This window comes from Doryrhamphus excisus, chromosome 1, assembly GCF_030265055.1.
Source record: "Doryrhamphus excisus isolate RoL2022-K1 chromosome 1, RoL_Dexc_1.0, whole genome shotgun sequence".
Taxonomy (NCBI): domain Eukaryota; kingdom Metazoa; phylum Chordata; class Actinopteri; order Syngnathiformes; family Syngnathidae; genus Doryrhamphus; species Doryrhamphus excisus.
In genome coordinates this window covers 16,276,905-16,291,258 of record NC_080466.1, presented here as the reverse complement: position 1 = coordinate 16,291,258, position 14,354 = coordinate 16,276,905, and the positions used below count along the sequence as shown (strand labels likewise).

General features: G+C 42.5%; 1 protein-coding gene across 1 annotated transcript; it reads right to left on the bottom strand.

The window, feature by feature from the left end:
* Positions 1-11,232: 11,232 nt before the first annotated feature.
* On the bottom strand, positions 11,233-12,592 carry LOC131139993 (uncharacterized). Its single transcript, XM_058090005.1, has 2 exons — positions 11,987-12,592; positions 11,233-11,372 (listed from the first exon to the last, which is right to left on the bottom strand). Exons 1-2 carry the CDS (start codon positions 12,590-12,592, stop codon positions 11,352-11,354), a joined length of 627 nt encoding a protein of 208 aa, XP_057945988.1. The 3' UTR covers positions 11,233-11,351.
* Positions 12,593-14,354: the final 1,762 nt, after the last annotated feature.

Genomic DNA, 14,354 nt, shown 5'->3' with positions numbered 1-14,354 from the left:
TATAAAACATGACTATTCATGAGTGTGGTCTCCAGAGGGCCTGACGTCTCTCTGATCAACAGAAAGCTGTTTGTTAGTCTTTGGCAATGTGAGCTAGCGGCTCATTAGGAGACATCGTTAATGTACCATTATTATAAAATGAGATTTGCACTCGCACACTAAACATTCGTATCGTGAACGCGTCAATAAAAGGGCTACCACTGGAAAGACGGATGCCACAAAAGTTTCATGGCAAAATTTGTGTGTCTGCGTGCTAACCACCTTGAGAATATTTTATTCAATTCAATATTTTTATCCGTGATCGTACAAAATTTCATTGATTACATTTTTTTACCCGGAGAAAACCCACGCATGCACGGGGAGAACATGTAAACTCCACAGAGAGATGGCCGAGGGTGGAATTGAACTTGGTTCTCTTAGCTGTGAGGTCTGCGCGCTAACCACCTTGAGAATATTTTATTCAATATTTTTATCTGTGATCGTACAAAATTTCATTGACAAAATTTTTTACACGGAGAAAACCCATGCATGCACGGGGAGAACGTGCAAACTCCACACAGAGATGCCCGAGGGGGGAATTGAACTGTGGTCTCCGTGCCACCACTCAATCACCATGCAGCCCCACATTGTGATGTTATGAGAGTAAATTTGGAATGGTGCAAACAAAAACTGGCAGTGTAACAAGAACAAAGTCAGATTGTTACGAAAACAAAGTTACGTATGTTAAGAGAATTGCATGTAATGTTAAGAAAAAATGGTTCTAATGTAAATAAAACATTAGTGTCATAGTAACGTAATGATGTCCTATGCGTCCAATCCAGATTCCTACACTGCTCCACCTCTGATCTTTTGGCATTTTTGGGATCACGTATTGAGTTTTTAGGTATTTTACACACGTTCACTATGTTTGTGGACGCACTGAAGGTGATTCTGGTTTGGAATACTGGGAAGTGTTTTGAAATTGTCCACTTGACAGGGACAATGATGCTGATTTATAAAAGGAGAGCAGCATTTCCCCGCTCGGGGCGGCTCCATTTGCTAAATGATGCTTAGGTGCTCACTTTTCTTGCTGCTGTTGACCTGAGCCTGAAGCGCCTCTGCATCTGCGCGGTGGAAGAGTGCGTAGTGTGACACGTAGTGCCCCGCCTGCTCTGTGAACAATGTAGCCCAGCCTGTGGCTGATAATGAATAGTGCATTGCTGACTGCATTACGGGTCCGCTAGCTGGCAACGTGAGGGAGGATTGAATGAGGTTACGCTTATGATGGCAATGCTGGGATGTTGCGGGAGTTGCAAAGTGATGGGACAACATAAACGGGAACTAAACCTTTTATTATTAAGGATCTTGCACAACACAGCAGAAACAAAACCAATGCTGTAAATGGGTGAGGCGAAAACTGCTGAGCTAGCATTAATAGCAATGACAAGTTGACTGTAAACATTATTGTAACACGCACATGCAGAGGTATATAAAAATGACTACTCATTATACCTCAAATGCAGCTACCGCCATCTTGTGGCTGTGCAATTCCCCCTCTGAGGTGCCAGAGAGTATAGAGAGTGGCCTACAGCAGCTCCTGTGTGAATGTGCTTGTTTTGAAGTTGCATCGTGTTAGTATTCTACATACTAGAACAGTATTCTACACTGGTCTCTAGGTTCAGTAACGTCACGTTGATGAGACAATAGTCACCATGCTATGCTATGCTAACGTTTTGAATCCCTCATCATATATATATGTAAGATGGCTTATTTTCTATTATTAAGTCTACTAGGGTGTAAAGATGACTATAGGGTTTTTGTTTATAATAATAATAATATAATAATGTTGGGCTGCACGGCGGTAAAGTGGTTAGCGCGTAGACCTCACAGCTAGGATACCAGCGTTCGATCCCACCCTCGGCCATCTCTGTGTAGAGTTTGCATGTGGGTTTACTGCGGGTACGTTCACGGACAAAAATATTGAATAAAATATTCTCGGGGTGGCTGCACGGCGGTCGAGTGGTTAGCGCGTAGACCTCACAGTTGGGATACCAGAGTTCGATCCCACCCTCGGCCATCTCTGTGTGGAGTTTGCATGTGGGTTTTCTGTGGGTAAGTTCACGGAGAAAAATATTGAATAAAATATTCTCGAGGTGGCTGCACGGCGATCGAGTGGTTAGCGCGTAGACCTCACCGTTAGGATACCAGAGTTCGATCCCACCCTCGGCCATCTCTGTGTGGAGTTTGCATGTTCTCCGGGTACTCCGGTTTCCTCCCACATTCCAAAAACATGCTAGGTTAATTAGCAACTCCAAATTGTCCATGAATGAATGAATGTGAGTGTGAATGGTTGTTTGTCTATATGTGCCCTGTGATTGGCTGGTGACCATTTCCAGGATGTACCCCGCCTCTCACCCGAAGATAGCTGGGATAGGCTCCAGCTACCAGCAGTAGAAAATAAATAAATGAATGAATCTAATAGATAAAAACTGGTGTTTAGAAGGTCATAAACAGGTTTTTGAAGCTCTAGCTACAAAAATATTCCGTTTATTAACATGGAATCCTACTGCGCGGATCATCACATATCACGGAAGCAATCAAACGCACGAAACGAGGGATGAATATATGCCTCACGGAACTCAAATATTGATTCACCATAATAGACACCCTTTGTGTTGGATGAATTCTTCCGTCGTACCTAAAACAAACACGGCTAGGTTTGACCTATTAGATTTATGCAAACCACTAAGCCACGGGTGATATTTACTTTCAAATGACGATGCATGTCGTCCACCAAAAAACCCTGGCGTCTTTACAGGACAAATGTGGTCCTCCAAATAATATCCCCGAGTGTTATTTTAAAGCTCTTTAATGAGCTTCCCGTGGTGCAGCATTTGGCATTTGTAACATTAATGCGATAATGAAGATGAACTTGTCGGTGCAGCTCATTTGGAAAAAGGACCATTGTTAATGTCACCACCTGGCCTTCTCCTTTTACCGTGTATTGACCGACTTTAAGGGGGAACTCAAATGAAGGCTTTAGTCCAGTACATGCTGGGGACACGTAGGTAAAGACGTTATCCATTTATGGAGCTTTATAATAATAATATATATATATTATTTGTCTTGAGCTTTTCGGAGTACTCAAAGACACTTTACAGTAGAGAAAACAAATATAAAATTAGAGTAAAAGATGCATTAAAATACAATATCCAAACATTCATTCATTCATTCATTCATTTTCTACCGCTTTTTCGCGGGGTGCTGGAGCCTATCCCAGCTGTCTTCGGGCGAGAGGCGGGGTACACCTTGGACTGGTGGCCAGCCAATCACAGGGCACATATAGACAAACAACCATTCACACTCACATTCATACCTATGGACAATTTGGAGTCGCTAATTAACCTAGCATGTTTTTGGAATGTGGGAGGAAACGGGAGTAGCATCGTTGTGACATCGTTGTTTAGACATTTTGTCTAAAAATGCACTCCCTTGTCTGTTTTTTTCTTTTCTATCCCCTCCTGCTCCGGTCTGACCACTCCAAATTTGCAAAACAACAAAACATCATTCATTCATTCATTAATTTTCTACCGCTTATCCTCACAAGGGTTGCAGGGGTGCTGGAGCCTATCCCAGCTGTCTTCAGGTGAGAGGCAGGGTACACCCTGGACTGGTGGCCAGCCAATCACAGGGCACATATAGACAAACAACCATTCACACTCACATTCATACCTATGGACAATTTGGAGTCGCTAATTAACCTAGCATGTTTTTGGAATGTGGGAGGAAACCAGAGTACCCAGAGAAAATCCACGCATGCACGGGGAGAACATGCAAACTCCACACAGAGATGGCCGAGGGTGGAATTGAACCCTGGTCTCCAAACATTCATTCAGAGATAAAACAAGGCTAAAAGCGGGGAGGGGCGGGGCGCAGCATTCAGGTATAAAAAGTTAGACTTAAACAACGGATTTAAACGGATTTAAACAAGTGGGTTTTGAGTTGTTTTTGGAAGTTGGGAAGGTCGGGGCAAGCACAGAGTGAATGGGGCAAAGAGTTCCAGAGGGTGGGGGCAGCGACGGAGAAGGCTCTGTCTCCCCAGGTTCGGAGCTTGGTCTTACAGGGGAGTGCCAGACCTCCTTGGTCTTACCAATTCTGTGAGGTATGGAGGGGGTCAGATTGTCCCACATTCCAAAAACATGCTAGGTTAATTGGCGACTCCAAATTGTCCATAGGGTCAGTTAAGCAGTCGTTGGAGTTGATGGAGGTGGTTGGAGATGTAAAGCTGAATATCATCGGCGTAGCTGTGGAAACTGACGCCATGACGACGAATGGTATTGCCAAGTGGGAGGAGGATGTCGAGGATGAAGAGGAGAGGACCACTTTGGAAAAGTATAACACAGGGTGGCGTACAAGTGGTATTTAAGTTGTGTTAATTGGAAAATGGAGGTTGTGTATTCTGTGCGGACACAGACCCGGGTGCTCTATATTCGGGGAACAGCCTTTCTGGGCCATAACAGCACATCAGGCATTCATCCACCTGTGTCTTTTATACACAAGCCAGCGACGCGGGACATTCTGCAGTCCTCTCAACCCAAATTGCGGAAGCTATTAAAACATCTATTTATGTAACGCGACACAGCCATATAATCATTATGTTAGTTAATGGACCCGTGCCGCAAAACGCAATGAGACAGTGGAGCAGAAAATGATGCAACTCATAAAGTGTGATTACCATACCATTCCCGAGTGAATCCTTATCCTTTCGAAGTTTCTCTCTTTTTTTTTTTTTTTTTTGCAGTACAGTAATAGTGTAGCGACCCCGGATGATGACACTGCAGTCTCACTCACTAAAACCCAATCTCCAAAAATCTGATAAGCGGCAAAAAAAGGGAGACAAAAAGAGAACGTTTGACTTCTTCAGTGACGCCCATCAAGACAGACGGTCCTATATATCGTCTTGTATTCAATTTGTCTGCTTTTTCCGCCCTTAATTGGTTCCGCTAGAAAGATTTTACACATATTTCACATACAATTAGCTCATTTTTCACTTTCTTTTGGAATGGTCTGGCCTGTCTGTCAGTTTTAAAAAGCAAATGTGAACCTTGAGCTTAAAAGTTTTCCGACCCATGGATTAAATAGAAAGGGTGGATATGGAGGGGCTTGAAGTGGTTAGCATGACCAGAAAACTACCTTCCTTCTTCATTGTTTTTATTCATTCATTTTTCTACCGCTAATGCTTTTCTAATGCATAAGGCTAAAAATAAGCAATTAGCTAAAAATGTCATCCAATACTTCTTCTACAAAAAGAAATCTTCTCAGGGAAGAAGTACATTTGAAACACTTATATGCTAGGACTACGTTAAAAAGCCATAGCATTTCAGTATGTGGAATCAAACTATGGAATGGATTGAGTAAGGAAAAAAAATTACTATCAACTACATATATTGACACTTACTATGGTACCCATTATGTAATTGGATGGTCATATCACCTCGTACTTCGGTACGGGACAAAAAAAATAAAATTAAATCAATAAATAAAACAAAATTCATAAAATAAAGTTAAAAAAAACATAAATTATATTAGGAAAGCAGGAAGTGAACAAATGTAACAGTTGTGTAACAAATTGTAAAAGTACCAGATGGAGGGGTAGGATTTAATAAGCTTTGCATCTTCCTACTCCTTTTGGACATGTGGAACTGTGAACTGATTATGGGATGCATTCAATTGTAATCTGATGCATGTTCAAATCAAATAAAACCATTACCATTACAAATGACTCAGAGCTTTCACGTTTGTACAGTGATGAAACATCGTTGATCAGAAGTGCCTGACAGGCAGGTAAGCAGAGTTCAATTCACGGGCAAACAGAAACATTGGTGGGATTAAAAAAAAATAAAAAAAATCAACAAGCAACTACTTAGTGTCAGGACAAATGACACGTACTTACAGCTCGTTCCAAATAAAGTTTAAACCTGGATGTCAGCGTTTTCCAAATGCTACATTAGTGACAGCGGCACCTCTAGTATACATGTAGTTATTTTCAAGACTATACAGTATTATCGGTATATCTGGTCTCTACCAAACTACACCCTGGACTGGTGGTCATCACTCGGACTGATCACCAGTCCATTGTAATTATGAATGGGGCATTGATCCCGAGACAAGTCGGCTATGTGAACCACAACACTACCATTCAGACTGATGGTAAAGACATTTAAATACATGATATTATTACATTTTACTATTATTACAGTAATAATGATATCAAGCAAGAGGGTATTTAGATCAACAATACTATCTGCCCCAATGGTGGGACGGGACACAAAAATAAAAATAAAAATAAAAATAAAAATAAAAATAAAAATAAAAATAAAAATAAAAATAAAAATAAAAATAAAAATAAAAATAAAAATAAAAATAAAAATAAAAATAAAAATAAAAATAAAAATAAAAATAAAAATAAAAATAAAAATAAAAATAAAAATATTAGGAAAGCAGGAAGTGAACAAATGTAACAGTTACTGATTGTAAAAGTACCAGATGGAGGGGTAGGATTTAATAAGCTTTAATAAGACATTTAAATAGATGAAATTATTACATTTGACTATTATTACAGTAATAATGATGTCAAGCAAGAGGGCATTTAGATCAACAATACTATCTGCCCCAATGGCGGGACGGGACAAATAAAAATAAAAATATTAGGAAAGCAGGAAGTGAACAAATGTAAGTTACTGATGGTAAAAGTACCAGATGGAGGGGTAGGATTTAATAAGCTTTGCTTCTTCCTACTCCTTTTGGACATGTGGAACTGTGAACTGATTATGTGATGAAAAACTTTTCAAATGTAAAATTTTAATGAAAATTTTAATTTTAAGTTTTTTTATTTTAAATTTTTTAATAAAAAAAAATAGATGAGAACACGCCCTGGTTCTCTCCACACACCGCGACTCACAAAGAAACAAATCCAACAAACCTCTTGTCAATCAGTAAAAAAAAAAAAAATTAATTCAAAAAACAAAGAAAAATGGCCCATTCATTTTCAATTGGAAACATTTGGAATTTGTTTTTTTTTTTTTTATCTGGGAATGGTTTGAAATATCGGAATAGATGGCAAAGTACTCCTGAATGAGATGAACGATTTGATGGTGCATTGATTTGAAGAGACAAATCCAAGCAACCTCTTGTCAATCAGATTTTCTATCACTAGCCTGATAATTAGTATTAGTTCTGGGCTCGGTCCAAGTGTCCTCGGTAGAGGACGCCATCAATTCGCCACACCACCGCAGACCAATTAGGCCTTGCAGGGGCAAAATGTGCCTCTGGAGGAACGTTTGTTCTCAACGCCGAGCGCTGTGTTCTCCATTAATATGACACGCATATGCATTATTAACAGAAGCCAAATGGTGCTGACTGTTCACTCATACTAATGGTGTTAATTAAGCAAGGCCCGCCATTAGGAGGGGTTTGTTGACAGGATCATTTTAGCTTCGTTATGCCATGTGTCTTTCAAAACCAAATGTGGCCTGACAACACAGAAGCCCCTTTACGGACTGCTCCCATTAGTCAAGGCAGGGGTCCAAGAGAACAGGTGAGACGCTCCCTTGCTGGCCTGGAACTGGCCTCGTTATTATTCCGCACCCCCATCCTCCTCTCAAAGAAGCTAGAATGTTCCCTTACTGTAGCTGTGCATCAAACATACTCTTCATTACGACACTAAATGATTACGAATCAGCATTTGTTGCAAAAAGACCTTGAAGCATTTCGCTAAATGAAGGACATCATCAGTGATAAAAACATATTTTTTTCATGGCTGTACTGGATTTGAATCCATTTCCTTTTTTACTCATCAGTGACAAAATATTTTAAAATAAGACTAAAGTCATTTTTGTGAAAATTAACATGTGCACGCACCAAAAACGACAAAATTGGCAATAAAGAAAATATTTTTCACATAGTTACAAATGGGGTTTAATCATGATTAATTTGTAAGCTGTGACTAATCAGATTTTAAAAAAATGTAACCATTTAACATAAATATATGGGGTTGGAATCAGCTGGGAAACGTGCGAATGGTGGGAATTTGAAAAATGGCCCATTTCTGTTCAGCATGTAAAGGCAAAAAAAACTTAAATTAAAAATAAATAAATAAATAAATAAATAAATAAATAAAAAAAATAGAATATAAAATATAAAATAAAAATTAAATTAAAAAAACAAAATAAAAATAAAGAAATTGGCCCATTCATTTTCAATTGGAAACATTTGAAATTTTTTATTTTATTTATTTTTTTAATCTGGGAATGGTTTGAAATATCGGAATATCTGACAAAGTACTCCTTAATGAGATGAACGATTTGATGGTGCATTGATTTGAATAGGTTGAAAAAATGACAGAGTTAAAGGACAAAAAAATACACACGCTCTCTTTAATTGCAACTGTTAGATCGCAACCAAAGAAGCTAACAAGCTACGACCTGCCAGAAAATACCAGCAGATAATTGTATGTCCCGCACTCCAATGAAGGCGGCGTTGTAAGGTACAATATAGTGACTACTCAAAAGCGTAACCCTTAAAAACAAACGATATGTGGTTTAACGTCAGAGTCTCCAATAAGAGTCTGAATGCTGTCTAAATATAACAGCCAGATGTTAACCTGCACATCCAATCATACACTATCTCACAAAGTGACATTACCAATTCTATTTGAACAAAAGCACAAGGGAATCAAGTTGTCACTTCCCAATCTGCCATATGTTTTCATTACATATGTTTGCGTGACGGCCGCAGGAGAAGCTACACGCTGGAATTAGGGTGAAAATACACAAATAGATCCACGGATCTTTAACTAGAACTAGCGTTTTGGGGGTGATAACAGCCCAAACGGGTCTCATAATGTACATTTTGTTTAATCAGATTACTACTACCACCTAAATTAAACATATGATATTTCCAACACTACATGACACACAAACATGGATGCAATTACTAATGAGAATGTAAATGACAACCTTGGAAACGGGCAGGATTCCATCTTGGATCCAAGAAGAGCACCATGGACAGAGACCCTCGCCGGTGCAGCAGAGCAGCAGACAGCAGGGTGATACTTCAAGCAACAGCCCCATCTAGTGGACAGTCTGGGTAACACAAATGCAATAGAAGTTGAACACAAGCGGCAATAGTGACTTTTACCTGTTTACTCTTCTTCTTCAAGATGTTTTAAAAAGGTAAAAGCTTCAGGGATGTGATGTAGAATATAGAATTAGTTTGAATGCGTGGGGCCTTTAAGTTTAGCTGTCATCCCATTCCCCTCCTATTGCGTAATTCATTGTCTAAAGAAAAACGTTTAACCAAATACATATCGTAATATGATGTATAAATATCAATTGGTTATTTAGTTTAGCAACAGAGCTGTCGGTTAACGGGTTTAAATTAGCGCTAAATTCCGTTTTTCGAGACGTTTTCGAGGCTTAACATATTAGCAGTAGCAAGCTAACACAACACGGGCCAAAATTGCCATTACGGTCAAATCTGTCCATTACAAATGCAATCACGTGACATTTTCGTAGTATATAACTTTATGTGTACAAAAACAATCACAATATCTATCGTTTGAGCTGTTATAGTCTCATGTCAAATTACAGCTGCCATACAAACACGCTAACGGTTAGCAGCTAATGCTAACAGCTACATACAAGTTGCATATTCACTCATTCATTTTCTTCTTTTTTTTGAAATATGTGAAGTGTATGCTTCTAAATAAGTCTACTTAGGCAGCTACCGTTTAGCATTAACACTGTTGGAATTTGACCACCTGTTCTTAGGTCAGTGATTCCTGTGGGTGTCGTGTTGGAGGCAAGAGATGACAACGAACTTGTCAGTTATATGGTTTACTCTCAGACCAGTCAGATTACACGGAGCTCCGGGCTCATAAGTCTTTCCCTAACACCTGCAGAGACGTAGGCTTTACTTACAGGTCAGAACAAATGAGTACAGCTAACTGTCCCTGCCCGGTTTTTATTATGCTAAGAAATGTCGGTAGATCTCTGGCGCATCACAGGTGGCCCCCCTCTTCTCCTCGGCCGACGTCTTCTCACCAACGCAGGACGGGCGAGGTGGAGCGGTGGAGCCAGCCGTTATCGACAGGCCATGGCTGCCGACGTCATGCTCTCCCGTTATCTGTTGTTAGTCAAAATTGTGGATGTGTAGTAGAGCTCCGGAACTGTATGTGCCTGAAAGCGATTATGTGTCCTGTGATTTGCCCAAGGCTACTTGGTTGTACTTGATTAAATGTAGTGCATAGTTATATGAGTGAGACACAAGAAATAGGAGACAAACATACATGGACACAAAGAATAGGAGACAAACATATATGAGACACAAAGAATAGGAGACAAACATATATGAGACACAAAGAATAGGAGACAAACATATATGAGATACAAAGAATAGGAGACAAACATATATGAGACGCAAAGAATAGGAGACAAACATATATGAGACACAAAGAATAGGAGACAAACATATATGAGACACAAAGAATAGGAGACAAACATATATGAGATACAAAGAATAGGAGACAAACATATATGAGACGCAAAGAATAGGAGACAAACATATATGAAATCCTTCAATCCCCCTCATGGCCTCAACAGAGGCCACAAGGTGAAATACCGGATCAGAGTTAGGGAAGAAGCACCCGGTCACCCTGTGGGGGCGGTGGATGCAGGCGGGCCAACTGGTATTGACCTCGCCCATCGGCCGCCATCACCCTGGACAGGATGAGCTGGAAAAGGCACTTGGAACACGAGAGACAACAGCAAACTGACAACGAACAAACGAAAAGACCATCCAAAACAAGAAACACTAAAACTGTAATAATAATGCCGGAAGCCAACTCTTTCCCCTTACCAAAATAGCTCATCGACGAGTCCCACGGGCTGGTGTCCACACCGACATATGATTTCATGCGTTTATTCAAAGCTGTGAGACCTTCAATTGCACGAGACAAACGACCACCCGGTGCCGGGATGAAAGTGCAACATTCCATACCAATCATTGCACACACACCATGTTTTTCTGCCAATAACATATCAAGAGCGATACGATTTTGAAAGGACATCAAAGACGTGGCCCGCAACTGTTCACTTACCACTTTGAAGCCTTCTTCGGTCTGATTGGAGAGGCGCTGTAGATTGTAATGCACATAATTGATGCAATCAACATTTTTATTAACGGTGATCCAAAGGATAATTGACTCAAAACCTGCTGCAATCTGATTGACTAGTTTATATTCGTCTGGAACTCTCTCTTGTAACGTTTAGAAGCACTGGTGGACACCATTCCGTCTGGGACCGCCGTGGCAGTTATTGGGCCTCCGACCACACCTACAGACAAAAAGAACACAGAGTGAGATAAAGGGCTATAGCTAATAACAAAAATGTCAATACAAAGCCAGGAAGCTTATCATAAGTGTCATGTAATACAGTTTGCCACTTGCATGTATGTTGTACAGTATCAGTGTAATCAGGTGCTGAACTATCAGTGTGTGTGTGTGTGTGTGTATGTGTGTGTGTGCGTTAGTTAATCCAGAAATCGCCTCATTTGTTGGTTGGGGAGGAGGAGCCCCCAGGGCTCGGGATATCGCCAAGGGCAGCGACATCTTCACCACCTCCCCCTCATGGGCTGCATCCAATGCAGACCGGGGCGACCTAAGAGATGAGACATCCTTCGGGGCAGGGTGGTCTTTTGGATGAGAGTCGCGACCCCCGCGGTGTAACAAGTACACAACGGTTGTCTGCGGAGCTAAAGCAGAGGCCAGCGACTGAACTAGGGTCACAAAGGCTTGTGAAGTCTCCGAGTTCCAGTCCAGCCTGACGTTGGCATGCTTAGAGCCCTTGGCACGCACTAACGCGCGCAAGGGTGTAGTGCGTTCCACGTAGCAGGGGATGTACTGTCAACTGTAACCACACAGTCCCAAAAAGGACAGCATTTCACCCACCGTGGAAGGCTTGGGATGCCTGAGGATGGACGCACAATGGGCGTCCGACATGGCGTAGCCAGCAGCTGAGAGAACACGACCCAGAAAGGAGACAGTTTTCCTCCAGCATTGTAGCTTTTTGCGTGAGACTTTGAAACCCAATTCGTACAGGCACAGCAGCACGGCTTCCGTGGCCTGCAAACAACAATCAGCAGAGTCAGTGGCGAGGAGGAGATCGTCCATCCATCTGGAAGCTGCAAAACTGACAACACCTGGCGCAAATGATGATTGAACAAACCAGGGTTGTTCTTGAAACCTTGGGGCATGCGGGTGTACTGGAACCATTGGCCATGATAGGTGAAAGCAAAATACTTTCAACTCACAACAACCTACGTCAAATGGACCGTTGGACCACACCCCCTCCGGGATGGTGTCCAACATGGGTCCGGAGTGTTCGTGATCTGTCAGTGTTTTTAGCTCGTACCTGTCAATCAAGCGATGTTGAACAACGGACACGTCTGTGCATTGGCACACCACACGATACGCCGACTCCGAGGGTGAGTGTTGTACCTGCGGTACCTCAGGGAGTGGCGTCCAGTCTTTAGCTGCCAACAACCGTTTCACCATGGGACCCAAGGACCGTTGTTCATGTCCTGGGGCCACAGCCAAAGAGATGTGTGGCACCGAATCAGGTGTGCCTTTGTACCAGGCCTGTTCCAACTTAACAAAATAGATGCTGGCCGCCACCCCCTCAGGACCTGCAAAAAGACGAGAAATAATTTAACCACTACTCCATACCTTCCTGATATGTCATATCCTGTTGTGTGTCATAAAACAATGTGCAATGTAACGGGGTGGTGGGAGGCATATACGTGGCCTTGGACAGGATCCATGGTTTCCACGTCTCATAGACTGACACCACACTGCTCGGTGACGAGGTCTGAGTCAGAAGGAACCAATAAATGTCGGCTGTTGTGGTTGCCGGCAGTTCTTTGAGCAGGTATTGTCCTCCTGTACTTTGGTTGTTGCAGTCCACTGTCGTGCCGTCTGGCAACGTCAGGGTTAAACCAGAGTCTGTGCACAAAATAGTAGCATTAGAAGCAGTCAATATGTCACGACCAATCAAGTTCAAACCAGTTGGCACCACCGTCCTGGTCTTGGTAGTATTGACCAGCAGGGGAAGGTTGAGAAGCTGCTTGCTGTTGTTGAGGTCGGTGGAATGGGCCGCCCCGCCCATGTGAGCCTCCTTGTGACTGCATGCCTTGCGGTTGATGAGCCCATGGTTGCTGCTGCTGTTGTTATGGGAGCGACTGCGGTGGTCCTGATGGTGGCCACTGTCCAGTGCAGGTGAGGCAATCACGTGCCCAGTGGTCAAGAGCTCCGCACACAAAACAGCCAGTGTAGCCCTGAGACGGTCCACCCCTTCTCCCACCTCGGTTAGACATGCCACCACGCCCCTGCCACATTATGTTTTTCTCTTTTTATCTGAGGTGAACTCTCGTTCTTTAGCCAATTATAATTTCAACAGTTGTGCTGCTAAATCCTTTTGTGTTTTATCTTTTTCGTCCTCCTCCTCACGGTGCCTGCGCATGTGGTGTAACAAGATCGCTTTGTATGATTTTTCTGTTTCGACTGACAGATTAGGAACATCTTTTAATTTATTAGCCACTGACGAGCTAGCACTGTCTGAAACAGTGTGGTCACAGACAGCGGACGTCTCCCCAGGCCAAACTGAGGCCAGCTGTGAGGCGCAATACCTCGTTGATCCATGGGTCTGCTCCACGGGCTAGTGGAGGCAACTTACGACACATGCCGTCAATGTCTGTTATGGTAAAATGTGTGTATACCGTGTGCTGGCTCGCCACGTCAACTTTTAAAGGCATAACTGTTTTAGATTGAGCCCCTGTGTCGTCCCTTCTCACAGGGGTTGGTGAAGACGGCGTTAGGGATATGTCATCTTCCGATTGGGTATCCCGTTCCGCCGTAGGTGTCGCCGGCTGGCGCCTGCCGTAATCTGTCTCAGCAGTGTATCGGCGCCTGGTACTGCCTTCTGGCAACACATTAGACATGTCAATTTGTTTTAAAATCTTAGATATGCTTTTACTGTGTCGGGCCGAATCTATAAGGGACATATTTTGCGCTGCGCCCGTGCAGGAAGTCGCACCGCCAGTCTCCACTGACGAGTCGCCAACCTGTGGCGCGGGGCTGCCTATGTCTGTTGGGGGATGGCGCCTTGCTTGTTGTACGGTCAGAACGTGTCTATTTAACTCCTCCCCATTAATGTCGACTTCTCCCTGGAATCTTAGAGTAGGATAGATTCCACTGGGAGGGTTTGAATTGGGCGGGGGTGCCGATGGCGTGACCACTAGGGCCCTTCTCGCCTTCGACT

What these genes read in the sequence shown, in the direction of transcription:
- LOC131139993 (XM_058090005.1), bottom strand. Translation starts at nt 12,592, where the DNA reads ATGGTGAAACGGTTGTTGGCAGCTAAAGACTGGACGCCACTCCCTGAG. An exon ending in GGCATCCCAAGCCTTCCACG is followed by an intron (nt 11,373 to 11,986) that starts GTGGGTGAAATG and finishes TTTTGTCTGTAG; the next exon opens with GTGTGGTCGGAGGCCCAATA.